The following is a 13,735-nucleotide window of genomic DNA, read 5'->3' as shown; positions in this document are numbered from 1 at the left end:
GTATGGTTTTAGTTCAAGTGATGTGCATTAAGGATGAAGATAAAAAAATTCTTTTTTAGAAGAGGATATTTAACAATGGTGGATGAGATATTGTGCTAAGCTTTTCAATGAAGATTGTGAGAATACGATTGACTTTAGTGACTCTAATTGAAAATAGGGATTTATATTTTTATCGGCGTATTAGTAAAATTGAAGTTAGAGAGGTTTCAAAAATGAAGTGTGGAAAAACTATTAGACTTGATGATATTACAATAAAGGTGTGTGGAAATGCTTTGGAGACGAACGAATTTTTTGGCTTACTAAACTTTTTAATATTATTTTGAAGACTAAAAAGATGCCAGATGAGTGGAGAATGAGTGTGTTGATCCTATTTTTTAGAATAAAGGCGATGTACATGATTGTGCGATTATAGAGGAATTAAGTTAATGTGTCATACTTTAAAACTTTGAGAGAGAGAGAGAGAGAGAGTTATGGAGCATAAGTTATGACATGATACTATTGTTTCTCAAAATCAATTTGAATTTATGCCGGGTAGGTCTACTATGGAAGTTATTCATTTATTGAGAGGGTTGATGGAGAAGTATAGAGAGAATAAGGAGGATCTATATATAATATTTATTGATTTAGAGATAGCATATGATAAAGTTCGAAGAGAAGTGCTTTGGAGAGTTTTAGAAAAGAAAAGGGGTAATAATGCTTATATTCAAGTCATTAGGGATATATATGCAAGAGCTGTTACTTGTGTTCAAATACAAAGTGGTTTGACCAAGTATTTTCCTATTTCAGTTGGATTACATCAAGGATCATCCTTAAGCCCTTATCTTTTTTCTTTAGTCATGGATTTTCTTAGTAACATTTGCAAAGAGGATGTACCCTAATGGTATGCTTTTTGTTGATGATATTTTTCTTATTGATAAGACTAGAGAGGAAGTTGATGTAAACTTGAATTATAGAGGTCAACCTTAGAGTCTAAAGTCTAAAGGTTTTCATTTGAGTAGATATAAAACTGAATACATGGAGTGTAATTTTAATAGTAATAGATCTAGTGGGAGGTTTGTGACTTTGAGCGATCAAGTCATCAATAAGTGTACTCATTTTAGATATCTTGGGTCTATGTTTTAGAGTGATGGTGAAATAGATGGGTATATTATTAGTAGAATTCAAATTTGTTGTATGATAGAAAAGTACCAGTCAAACTTAAGGGAAAATTTTATAAGATGGTGGTGAGACCTGCTATGCTTTACGGAGCAGAATGTTGGCCATTAAAAGAGAAGCATAATATTAAGTTAAGTGTTGCAGAGATTATAATGCTCGGGTGGATGAGTGGATTTACTCTTAGAGATAGAATATGAAATGAGCATATCCGGGAATAGGTTGAAGTAGCTCTAGGGACGTATAAGATTAGAGAGAGTTGCGTTAGATGGTTTGGTCATGCAAAACGACGGCCTTCCGATGACCTTGTTAGGAGAGTAAATGTATTAGATCTTACCTATGTTAAGAAAGGTAAAGGTAAACCTAAAAGAACTTGGTTAGAAAATATTAGAAATGACATTTCTTTATTAGATTTAAATGAGAATTTTATTTTTTACATGACATAATAGAGAAAAAAGATTCAAGTAGCTGACCCCACGTAGTGAAAGAAAGGCTTGATGTTGTTGTTGTAAAGATGTAACAAATACCTTTTAGCTATTGGTTTGGCCTAACATTTCCACATAGTCTGTGGCTTGGCCATGGCAAACGATTATGTCAGGGTCCTCTAATTGATGGTTTTACTCAACAACTCTACATAATCATTGGTTTGGCCCAACAGCTCCACATGGTGAATGATTATAACCTAGGCTATTTGACTGGGTGGTTTGACCTAACGATTTTGCTATATTACGTTCATAATTAAAGCCTGTATCTTCCTCATTGGCAAATGCCCTTAAGTAATGAATCATAAGATATAATCGAAAAAGCATAAAGCCCTCTGTTAACTAAGGTTGGCTCGAATATGCCCCCTTACGAAAACATCTACCGCAAGTCTACTAGGTACTATTGGATAAAACAACTCATGAATGCCGATAAAAATCCTTTGGTTAGGTTTGGTCAACTATGTCGTTTGATTAAGTGGACTAGGGTCCATGATCTCCCGGGACAACGGAACCATAAGATCTTGATCGGGCCCATCATCATTCTCGCATCACCCTCTTTAAGCATATGATGATAAATTTCAAATCTTAACCATTTCAAAATTCCAAAATTTAAATTCTAAAGTTGCTTTTACTATATACTAGATAGTTAGTGCCTATCTAATAACTATCCTTAATTAAAAGTACTCTCATTATTTGGCGGCGTTATTGACCATAAGGGTTTGCGCTTGTGGAAAACCAAATTCAAGATCATGAAGTCCTCATAAAATGTGGGCAAAATCTCTGGGTAGTGTCTTATCTAAAATCTAATTTGCCTTCTAAAAGTTTATCCCAAAACCTATTCTTGTTAATACTCTCCCCTTTGACAAAAAAGGGCAAAGAGAGGTTGGGGCTCGAATTTTTGAAGCACATAGATTTCAGTTGCCCCAAATGCCCCAAATTCTTCAACATTGTCTGTTTTGTGAATGGACAATGTTTCAATGATTTGTGTTTTTGATCGCTTTATATTTTAATTGTGAATGAATGACACGACCTCTGCAATAGGGTTGAGGTCAACAAGTTTATTGGCTCTAATGTTAGCGTTTCTAGCATAAAAGAGATGGTGGACAACATGCTATAAATTTTATATGCTAGCTGAGAATAAATTGCAAGAAAATATGTTGTAACTCTCCAAAATATATTTGATTTCAAGTTAGATGCTTAAAGGAGGACCCTCAGGGTCATTGATTATATTTTTATCTTTTTAATCTTGCAATTTTCTGCGTTTGCTTTATTTTGTACCTTTTTTCTTTTCAAATTAAAGATTTTTTTTTTTGTTTAAAAAAATTAATGACAGTTGTGGTCATCTATGGTTATAATATTTGGGTTGAGATATAACTTTTAGTGATGATTGATCTGCTTCATATATGAGGTTATGGTACTTTTATGGATCAGATCTATATCAAATCACCTGAGATCATTGGTTGAGTTGGATCCATTTGTGGATCTGATTAGAAAAACTGGATATTTTTGTTTCAGCTTTAGTTCATGGAGTTGAACTTTCTTTTCTATAAATTTCTTAAGAGTTTAAAAATCAGCAACTGCATACAATAAAGTAGGAAAATTCATTGTGGCATTTCAATTTCATAAGAAAAAATAATAACAATTTTCTAATGAAGTGTGCAAGGTAGTCTTCTACAGGAATGTGATTATTATCCTAATGATTCATAGGTTTCTACAAAACGATAGATTTACAGTTTCTTTTATCTACAAGAGGACCATGTTTTTAATAGCATGGAATGTGGAGAAGTGATTGATTTCAAATTGAAGTTCGTTTCAATCTCCAACTTCTTTGGCTATTTATTTCATTATGAGTTTCCTTTAATTGCTTCAACATGTTTTTTTTTTTACCAGGTTTCAAACCTTCGGCACAAGCAATCCTCACAGACCCCCAGAAGATATTGCTTTTTCTGTTGCACGTTTTTTCCAGAAAGGAGGCAGCCTTCAAAATTATTACATGGTATGTCCTTTACCAATCATGAACGATTTGTTTGATATTAATCTTGATTGACACTGCAATTCCTTTTCCTCTAAAGTATCACGGTGGGACGAACTTCGGTCGCACTTCTGGGGGGCCATTCATCACCACAAGCTATGATTATGATGCGCCCATTGATGAATATGGTATACTGCTTTCTTGAGTTCATTCGAGTTTTCATTTTCTTTTCCTGTGATAAATCTTTTTGCTGTAATTTTCCCATTTATGTAGTACTTTGTGCTGAGCAATAAGTCAATTTTCAGGGTTGTTGAGGCTTCCCAAATGGTCACACTTGAAGGACCTCCACAAATCTATAAAATTATGTGAACATGCATTATTGTACAGTGAGCCAACACATCTGCTTATTGGTCCTCTGCAAGAGGTCATTATTTACAGTGCTCTCATATTTGATTTTGTTTTTTACTTCCAATTTAGATGGGCAGCCTTATCCATTTTTTTAATTTTTATTTTATCAATTTAACTTGATTTTACACCAATTTTCCTATGGAAGTAGACAAAGACATTGCACAAGTCTAATATTGACATGACTATTTCTAGCGATGCATATAAACACACCGATGTCCAAAATCTGAATCTTGTCCAGCATATCAAATGAAAAAAGGATACACGTCTATTAGCTATAAGTCCAATACTTTTGCCAGTTATATCTATGTTGAAGTAACTGACCAAAAATCTGAAATCTGGACATCAATCTTCGAAGGAAGTGAAACCTCCATCAGTATTTTTATCTACTTATATAGGAAATTCTATGGGATGGTAAGTTTCAGTATCCATATTAAACAAATTTGGATCCTAATTCTGTTAGAAATATCCAACATGTTTTCATCCCTAAAATTGCAGCAGCCTATACCAAACGGATGCAACTATGGGCTTCAAAAATTTGTGCCCTATCTATGCTGAGAGAGTATAATTTTAGGATTGAATTTTTATATGGTAGATTATATTTGCAGATAAGATGCTAGGTAGATATTCCAACCTCATTTTGTGAGGACTTTAAGATCTGGGTCCAAGTTTTTCATATGCGCAAGTATCAATGCTTAAATATCCTATGGTAGAGAACTTTTCGTTAAGGCTAATCATTTGATGGTCACTGCTTATTGAATCATGGGTTGGATTGTTTAATAGGGCTTTATAGATCTGGGGTGGATGATTGTTCAAGGGGATAAATCTAAGTTGATTTTACCTACTTGAGGTCTTTGTACTTTATTAAGTGCATTGCATGACCTATTGCTCAAGGATTATCAAGCAATTAGGAAACTTATGGGCTCTGACTATGACTGTAATTTAATGATGTCATTTTATAATAAAACTATCTAGGTAAAGGGCTCCGATCATAGCCGTTTACTAGTAGTGCCACTTGGTGGCAAATTTATCGATTATAAGACACGTCATATCCTTATTAGTGATATATCATTTGGGATTGAACATAAAGATACACACAACAAGCCTTTGGCTTTTTCTAAGTTAATTTTATTTTTAAATTTATCTCTCAATAAATGTTTCAAGTTTGAATACACTGATTTTACTTGAAATACTTTTAGATTTTTGCAAATATTAGACTCTTTAAAGTTTTATAAAAATTTAAGCACTAAATGATTAGCCTTGGAATTTAAGGCCATTTTGAAATTCATATTCTCGACTAGTTGAGGTTGTCTATTAATGAAACCATTATCGAGGTTTTGAACTCTTTCATTTTATTACTTTTGATCTTATCAGTTTTTCTAACTTTCTTGTAGAGGATCAAGTTTGTGATTAACATTTGCTTTTGGATTTGTAAGATAGGCTATCATTCTAAGTATTGTGATTGAATGTTTCATTGCAAACTTGCTCAATTAATTTTTATTTTCAATTAATGGTAATTTTTCAAGAGATGAAAGTCTTGCTACTCCGGCCTTGGGGTGGTGAAGGACCAAATTTCATGTTTGGGCTTAAAAATTGTCTTATAGGCAGGTGACCTATCCAAGAACATATGAATATGTTGATGAACTTATTTATGAAAGAGGATTTAATAAAATTTCAAAGTGATTGGCACACTTTTCCATATGTATTATGATTTTTGGAGTTGAGTGAGTAGTATGATTTTTGGAGTTGAGTAAAATTAAGTTTGCTATTGCTTTTGCATATTGTCAATTTTATTTTCAAGTATTTAAAATATTTGTTGGCGCACATGTGGATATATTAACTTTAGTACCATTGCACATTTTTGATGCGGATGCATGATACACATGCACAATTTTTAATGCATTTGCATTATGTACTTGCATGTTTTTCATTGCATTTATATGATATAGTTACACATGTGCATGATTTTCGATGTGTTTGCACGCTTGCTGTGATGAGTCAAATTTAAGTTCATTTTAATTTTAACTTGTGCAATATTCTTAAACCTCGAATTTAAGAGATTGTTGTATTTGCCAGAGTTCATGCTAGTTGAATTGATTTCAATGATTTTATATGTCATGCATGCTTTTTAATGCATTTTTATACTCTCTAGTACACATGTGAGATAGTTGTGCCCTTTTTAATGAGCCTACATGCTTTTCGATGCTTCCACATGGTGCACATACACGTATTTGATGCTCCTCCATATTGCACTTGCGCACTTTCAATGCATTTGCATTGTATAGTTGCACAAACTTCAATGTATCTTCACACTTTTAATATTTTTGTGTGGTCTTCAATATGCTTGCATGACACTTGCATGATTGCCAATACATCTACATGATGCATTTGCATGTCTCTTGTATGTATGTGTTGTGTTTTTTACATTTTTTTGGTGTATTTGTGTGCTTTTTATTGTATTTGCACATAGTGCGTGCATGTTTCCTGGTGCATTTACCCTATGAACTTATACATTTTTTTGGTTTATCTACATGCTTTTTAGTACATTTGCATAATGTATTTGCACGTCTCTCAGTACATTTATATTGTGTGCTTGCATAATTCTTCAATGCAGTCGTATAGTGTACCTGCATGCTTTTAGCATGTTACCTCATTTTTTAGAAATTACATGTTTTTTGAGATAGTCCTAAACTTCTCGAGTTAGTTCAACTCTTTTTAAGGCAGTTACATGCTTCTTGAGCAATTACATGCTTCTCGAGGCAAGGACATATTTCTTGAGAGAGTTGCATGCTTCTCGGGATATTGTAATTGAATTTGGAAATTGTATCGAGATGAATATACGTGATTTAAATATATTATTCGCATGTATGTTTGTCATTGAATTTGCTCATAAAGTTTTATTTTGAAATTTTAAAGAATGTCTTTTGTCTTTTTCTATGTATTTGTTGTAGATTTGGTGTCATAAAACACAAATATGATGAAACTTCACTTGTTTCAGTGTTATAGGCTTCGTAGAGAATTTATCTTGTGTTGACCTTCATATAATACCCAAAGGAACAAAAGAGAGGAAAAATCAAATTGAAAATCCCACGTACAAACCTCATACCCTTTGGATCCTTGAATTCTGCCGCGAATCTGGCTGAAATCGGAGCCGAACAATCGCATCCCGTGATTTCTGTTTGAAGCATGCTCTCGATCTCTACCCGCTCTTGGTAGTTAAATACCGAGCAGATGAAGCCTTCGGGAAGAGCTCTTTCACACGACAACTCTGCTCCCGATCTCCTTCCCTGTCGCATATCTCCCATCGCTGTTTCCCTCCGATCTTTCCGACCGAAGCTCTGCCCGACGTCCCGCACAGGCCGAGAGAGAGAGAGAGAGAGAGAGAGAGAGAGAGAGAGAGAGAGAACTCCTTCGCATACCTCCATTCCAAGCCGAGATCTCTGATCTCCTCACTCAGCCGAAGCCTCCTCTGCCCGATTCCCCCTCTCCGATCGATCTCCAGGCCGAACCCTTGCTCTGACGCCTCAAATCTCGATCTCCTCCTTCGGCGGTGTCTCTTCCTGCAGGATCGGAAGTCACGACCATTTTGATCGAAGCAAGCACAGGAGCGCGCTTGCTGTGATCGCAACTTTCTCCCTTACCCGCGCTTTTTCGGCCGAACCAGAGAGTGAGAGGGTGAGGGAAATTTTTTTTAATATATATAAATATTATTTATATTATTTATTTGTTATAATTTTTATTAATTATGTTTAATAATAACCTAATTATAATAATAATTAATTATCTAATAGTAAATTAATTAATAATTAATAATTAATTATAGTTATAATTATTTAATTAGTTATAATTAATTTCGATTAATTATAATTAATTATTAATTAATTATAATTATGTGCGTGTTAAATCAGTAAACCGCCTATACACGCTTTTCTCTAGCGTGGTGGGATGGGGACCCGGTGCGGTTCGTATGGCGAGACCGGTATATTCATAAGTACCCGCTCGCGGGGAAATAACTGCTTTCGTTTATAAGTACCCGCTCGCGGGGAAACAACTGTTTCTCTTTTGCAACAGGTACCGAAGACCCATACACGCCTTTCTCTGGTGTGGTGGGGAAAAAAACTTTACACGGTCGCGGTGCCCTCGAAAGAGGGCACCTACCGTACACGCTTTTCTCTAGCGTGGCGGGAGGCCCAGTTTTCTGTAGTTTTCCCCTAAACGGGGGAGACCCCGGGAGGCTGCCAAAATTTCGGGTGAAAACATATTGTACTCGGACTTGTTTGAACTCAAAAGAACGTGAACTATGGACTTGAATCTGGACTAAAAATTCAAAAGATTAATGAATGTCAAAACCAAGTGAAATAAAATCAAAATGTGGCCAAAAATCAAAATCAACAAATAAGCTTGCAAGGACGCAGGGGACTTGAACACGAACTGGACTTATGGATATGAACCATACTTGGACTTGAATTTGAAAGAACTTGAATTCAAGAGAATAATGCAGAGAATCAAACTCTAATTCGATAACTGTATGAACATGTTAAAAATATAAATGTTTATCAATAAATTTGACAATGCAATCAAAATCAGCAAAGGGGATGAAATACTCATGTTGATGCCTTAGCAAGCATGATTGTTATTTTGCTCACAAGCAACATGAATGTGACAAACTCCTATGAGCACAACTACAACTCATTTGCAAGCAAATGAAGACTCATGATGTAAAAATCAAAAGTTGTGATTCAAAGTATTCAAATGAACATTCATCGATGAGACTAAAGAAAATTGTCATGTTCAATCAATCAAGCTACGAGCAAGGAGGAGGAACTTGTAATACAATCATTCTTCCTATAAATGAAATCAAAGGCTTGCAACAACATCATTCACTAACCCACAAAAATATGCAAGGGGGTTATGGCAAGGACAATGGCTTGTTCAAAAGAGACATGCAACAAGTGAGATATCAATAGGTCGTCACATTGATTAGAATGCAGATGCTGATTAAAGCTATTTGATTGAACAGTGATAAGCATAAGAAGTTTGAACTTGGAACTTGAATGATAAGGAACAAGAATTGTGAGGTGAACTATGAGATTTTGAACCCCACTGATAATATGCAGATGCAAGGTGAGATCAAGATTTTCAAGTACATGAAACGATTCATCCACGAGTAGTATAGTGATATGCTCATAAATGAAATTGGAGATCTAATAGCGCCTCTACAAATGACATGGTGAACATAGAAGCCTACAATGGCTGTTCATATCACCTGTGCTAATATCGTGGTAAGAGTACATTTCCATTCCCTACAAGCACAAAGGAAATGATCATCGCAATATCCCAGCAGTCAACATCGACTAGTGACGTTTAGGGATATTGCGCGGGTCGATAAGTGAATTCAAGTTCGAACCCGATCCTTCTATATGGATCTATAGGAGTCAATAGGGTTCGAACCTTCAAACAAATATACGATTGTGGCGACCGATGTATTTGTATTAATACATTCATATTAGGCCTTCAAGGTCTATAACAATATGAATTCACTAATAAATACACAAAGCCTACAAAACCTGATCCCCTATAGGCAAGTCGATAGGGTCGACAAGGTTCAAGATATAAATATTTTCAAATGACCCCAAACACTCCGATGATGGCCGTGTTGAATGCTAATCTCAACCTGAGGGGTTCACAAATATTTTTTAAATGTCATTCTAAATACTCAAAATTCCATCCAAATCCCACAAAAATCCAGAAAATTCTCAAAAATCCCAAAAATATTTAAATTCGAAATTCAACCCATTAATCACTTAAAGCAAAATCCATCCACCCTCCGCCATAAATTTACCCCGGAACTTATTCCGTTTAAACTCCCCTTGCCGAACAAAAAGAAAAAGAACAGCGAGCGGAGGCCGGGGCCGAATTTTCGGAGCCCACATCTTGCTTCTATAAATATGATGCGTTAATTTGTTCATTTTCACATTACATATTCATTTAGCCTACAAGATGCTGGCGAGACCTGCAATGCTTTATATTGTAGAATTTAAGTTGGATGGTTGAAGTGGAGGAATGCATCAGGTTTGTTGTGTGATATAATAGTCCCCCTCAAACTTAAGGAAAAATTCTATAAGATGGTGGTGAGACCTGCAATGTTTATGGTGCAAAATGTTGGCGATTAAAAGAGAAGCATAATATTAAGTTAAGTATTGCTGATATGAGGATGCTGTGGTTGATGAGTGGATTTACTCTTAGAGATAGGATACGTAATGAGCATATACGTGAAAAGGTTAGAGTAGCTTTAGTGGAAGATAAGATTAGAGAGAGTCGCCATAGATGGTTTGGTCACATAAAACGGTGGCCTTTCGATGACTCGGTTAGGAAAGTAGTATTAGATTTGGCTTATGTTAAGAAAGGTAGAGGTAGACTTAAAAATACTTGGTTAGAAAATATTAGAAATGATATTTCTTTATTATATTTAAATGAGAATTTGACTCTTAACAGGATGCAATGGAGAAAAAGAATTCATGCAGTTGACCCACGTAGTGAAATAAAGACTTGTTGTTGTTGTTGTTGTATGTTCATGTAGCCTACAACTTGTATGGTCTTGTGTGTTTAGTTAGCATTAGGAAGTTCTATTCTTGCCCGTAGGTTATTAGATCCGTAAGTATAATTTGTATATCAATCAAGATATTTGTTTTAGTTTCAAAATAGTTTTGTATACAGTATTGATATAAATTCATTGAATTCTTTTCTACATTCACAGGCAAGTGTTTATGCTGATTCTTCTGGAAGTTGCGCTGCATTCCTAGCTAATATGGATGACACAGATGAGAAGTGGATAGTATTCCAGAACAGATCCTATCACCTTCCAGCTTGGTCAGTTAGTATACTTCCTGACTGCAAAACCATTGCCTTTAATACTGCAAAGGTGTTTCTCGTATATCTTTTCTCCCCTTCTTATATACTTGCTCTGCTCTGGTACTAGAGCTTAAAATAAGATGATGTTCCAAGTTCTAGCATTGAAGGTTCTGTATTACTTGTGTTAAACACTTTTACGGAGTGATACTAGTGAAATGAAAAATATTCTATGTGAATGAAACGTGTAATGCTATTTATGATTTGTATAAATACTTATTTACATTTGATTTGCAATAGAATGGTGGAAGTGTACTAAATCATTTATCATGCATGATTATGAGTAATTTTTTTTTACTTATCGTATAGATATACATGTTAATAAGGGCAATTTTTTTTCAAAAGTATAATTACTATGAAATACATTTCTATGCATACTATGTATTATCACAGTTTATATCATACATTAAAATCATGGAAGAGACTGATTGAGCATAGGTTATGATGTTATTCTAATGTTGCTCAAAATTAATTTGGATTTATGCTGGGTAGGTCTACTATAGAAGCTATACATTTGTTGAGAGGTTTGATTGACAAGTATAGAGAGAGTAAAGATGATCTAAATATGATATTTAGTGATTTATGTGGGCTCCGAAAATTCGGCCCCGGCCTCCGCCCGCATTGTTTTGATTTTTCTTTTGGCGGGTGGAGTTTTAACGGAATTAGTTCCGGGATAAATTTTGGAAGGCAGATGGGTTTGTAGATAAGACACTATCAAGAGATTTCTCCCTTATTTTGCGAGGACTTTATGATCTGAGTTCTGGTTTCCTATATGCGCAAGCCCCTATAGTTAATTACCTCTCCCAATAACGAGAGAGAACTTTCGATTAAGGCTAGTCATCAATCAGATACGTAGAATATACATGTTATTTGGCATATAGTAGCAGCATGGGTATTTGGAATAGTTAGAGAATTTGGAGATTTGATATTTAAAATTAGAAATTGCACCATCTTGCACTTAAAGAGGATGGTGGGGGAATGGATGATAGACCCGATCAAGATCCCATTGTTCCGTCGTCCCGGGCCATCGTGGTCCCTGGTCTACTTAGTTAGAGGAGGTAGTCGACCCAACCTGACAGAAGAATCCTTGTCGGCAGCCATGGGTTGATTCGTCCAAAGGGACCTTGTAGACCTAGGATGGATATTTGCCTAAGGGGACAAATTTGAATCTACCTTAGCTAACAGAGGGCTTTGTGCCCTATTAAGGATTTGATATCATTAAGGAACGTATTGGCTCTGGCCATAACCGGTATTTTGTGGTGCCATTTGGCGGCAAAACCACTCGGTTTAGAGGGCCCCGGGTCATAACTGTTTATCCTGCGGTATCATTTGGCGGCAAAATTGCCAGTTAGATGACACGTACCACGTCCTTACTGGCAGGAGATTGTTTGAGAATGGATCATAGTGATATTTTCGACTAGACATTCTCTTTGTGAGATGAAGTAGTTTTTAATTTGTCCACCCGGCAAATTGTTGTGGAGGGTGGATGAATTTTTGCTTTTAGTAGTTTGATAGTTGGATTTTAATTTTAAATATTCTTGGATTTGAATGACTTTGGGATTTTGGATTTTGGGTATTTGAATGACATTTTGAATTATTTGAGATTAAGCCCTCTGGTTGAGATTAGCATTCAACACGGTTATTATCGGGGTGTGGGTTCATTCATTGTCTAAACCTTGTCGACCCTATCAACCTGCTGATAGGGGACCGAGTTTCGTAGGCTTCATGTCTTTGTTTAATAATTTTCTTTGTTAAAGGACTTGAAGACTAATATGAATGCATTGAAACAAATATACTGGTTCCCATAACCTTATATTTGTTCTATGATTCAAACCCTGTCGACTTCTATTTATCTATTTAGGAGGATCAATTTTCATAGGCTTTATACCTTTGTAAGTGAATTCTTTTGATTGAAGACCTTGAAGGCCTAATATGAATGTGTTAAAATAAATACATTGGTCACCACAACCGTGTATTTGTTTGATGGTTCGAATCATGTTTACCCATATTGGTCCGTATAGAAGGATCGGGTTCGAACTTGAATCCACTTATCGACCCGCGCAGCACCCCTAGACGTCACGTGTGTACTAATAACACGCTCGTCGGGGCCCCTGCTGGTGTTTGGGAGTATTTTTATAATTACTTGTTGAACCTTGTCAACTCCTATTTATCTGCTTAGGAGGATCGGATTCAAATTTATTGAGCCGCGCAGCATCCCTAGGCGTCACGTGTGTACCAATAACACGCTCGTCGGGGCTCATGCGGGTGTATTATATATTTACCTCATTTTGTGTACCTATATGTATACAAATTACGGTGCACGTGCGGTGTTATTTGTAAAGTATTTGTAAACTTATTCTGTCCGCTTACATAGAAGTTGCGGATCCGGTGGCGTATTATAGCAGCTTCTGGATTGGATTGTTCGCTGCTTTGTACAAGTACACTGTCTTGCACTACTTGTCTGATTTATGCAGGTAGATTGTAGTGCACTAACTAATCTCCTATCTTGGGTTGTAGAGGCCCGCATTCATTGCATGTCATTCGCCTTTGCTTGTGGATAGCAAGTTGAAAGCATAACGGGTCTCTTTTGGCAATTCATAGGAGCTTTGTATTCATTGCATTCCTTATGCATTTTACTATAATTTTTGTCCTCATAATGTATCCACTACTATTGTAGGTAGATGTATTCATTCGCAGACTGAAGTCGACTATAAGATACTACATTTACTGAAGTCTTTCTGTATCTACCCTGCTCACTTTTCTTTTATACCCAAAATTTACGAATTTATAGGCATGTTTATTTAATTTCCAAATG

The 13,735-nt window shown here is 35.6% G+C and overlaps 1 protein-coding gene across 1 annotated transcript in view; it reads left to right on the top strand.

The window, feature by feature from the left end:
- The window catches only part of LOC110098173 (beta-galactosidase 3), a 66,316-nt gene that overhangs the window by 25,868 nt on the left and 26,713 nt on the right, over positions 1 to 13,735 (top strand). Inside the window, exons 8-10 of the mRNA XM_028697038.1 lie at positions 3,525 to 3,630; positions 3,707 to 3,794; positions 3,912 to 4,030. Of these exons, the coding sequence (XP_028552871.1) occupies positions 3,525 to 3,630; positions 3,707 to 3,794; positions 3,912 to 4,030 (313 nt within the window). The remainder of the gene's footprint in view (positions 1 to 3,524; positions 3,631 to 3,706; positions 3,795 to 3,911; positions 4,031 to 13,735) is intronic.

Source organism: Dendrobium catenatum, unplaced genomic scaffold (assembly GCF_001605985.2).
Source record: "Dendrobium catenatum unplaced genomic scaffold, ASM160598v2 fragScaff_scaffold_853, whole genome shotgun sequence".
Taxonomy (NCBI): domain Eukaryota; kingdom Viridiplantae; phylum Streptophyta; class Magnoliopsida; order Asparagales; family Orchidaceae; genus Dendrobium; species Dendrobium catenatum.
The sequence above is the reverse complement of the archived record's forward strand: the minus strand, read 5'-3'. Positions and strand labels throughout refer to the sequence as shown.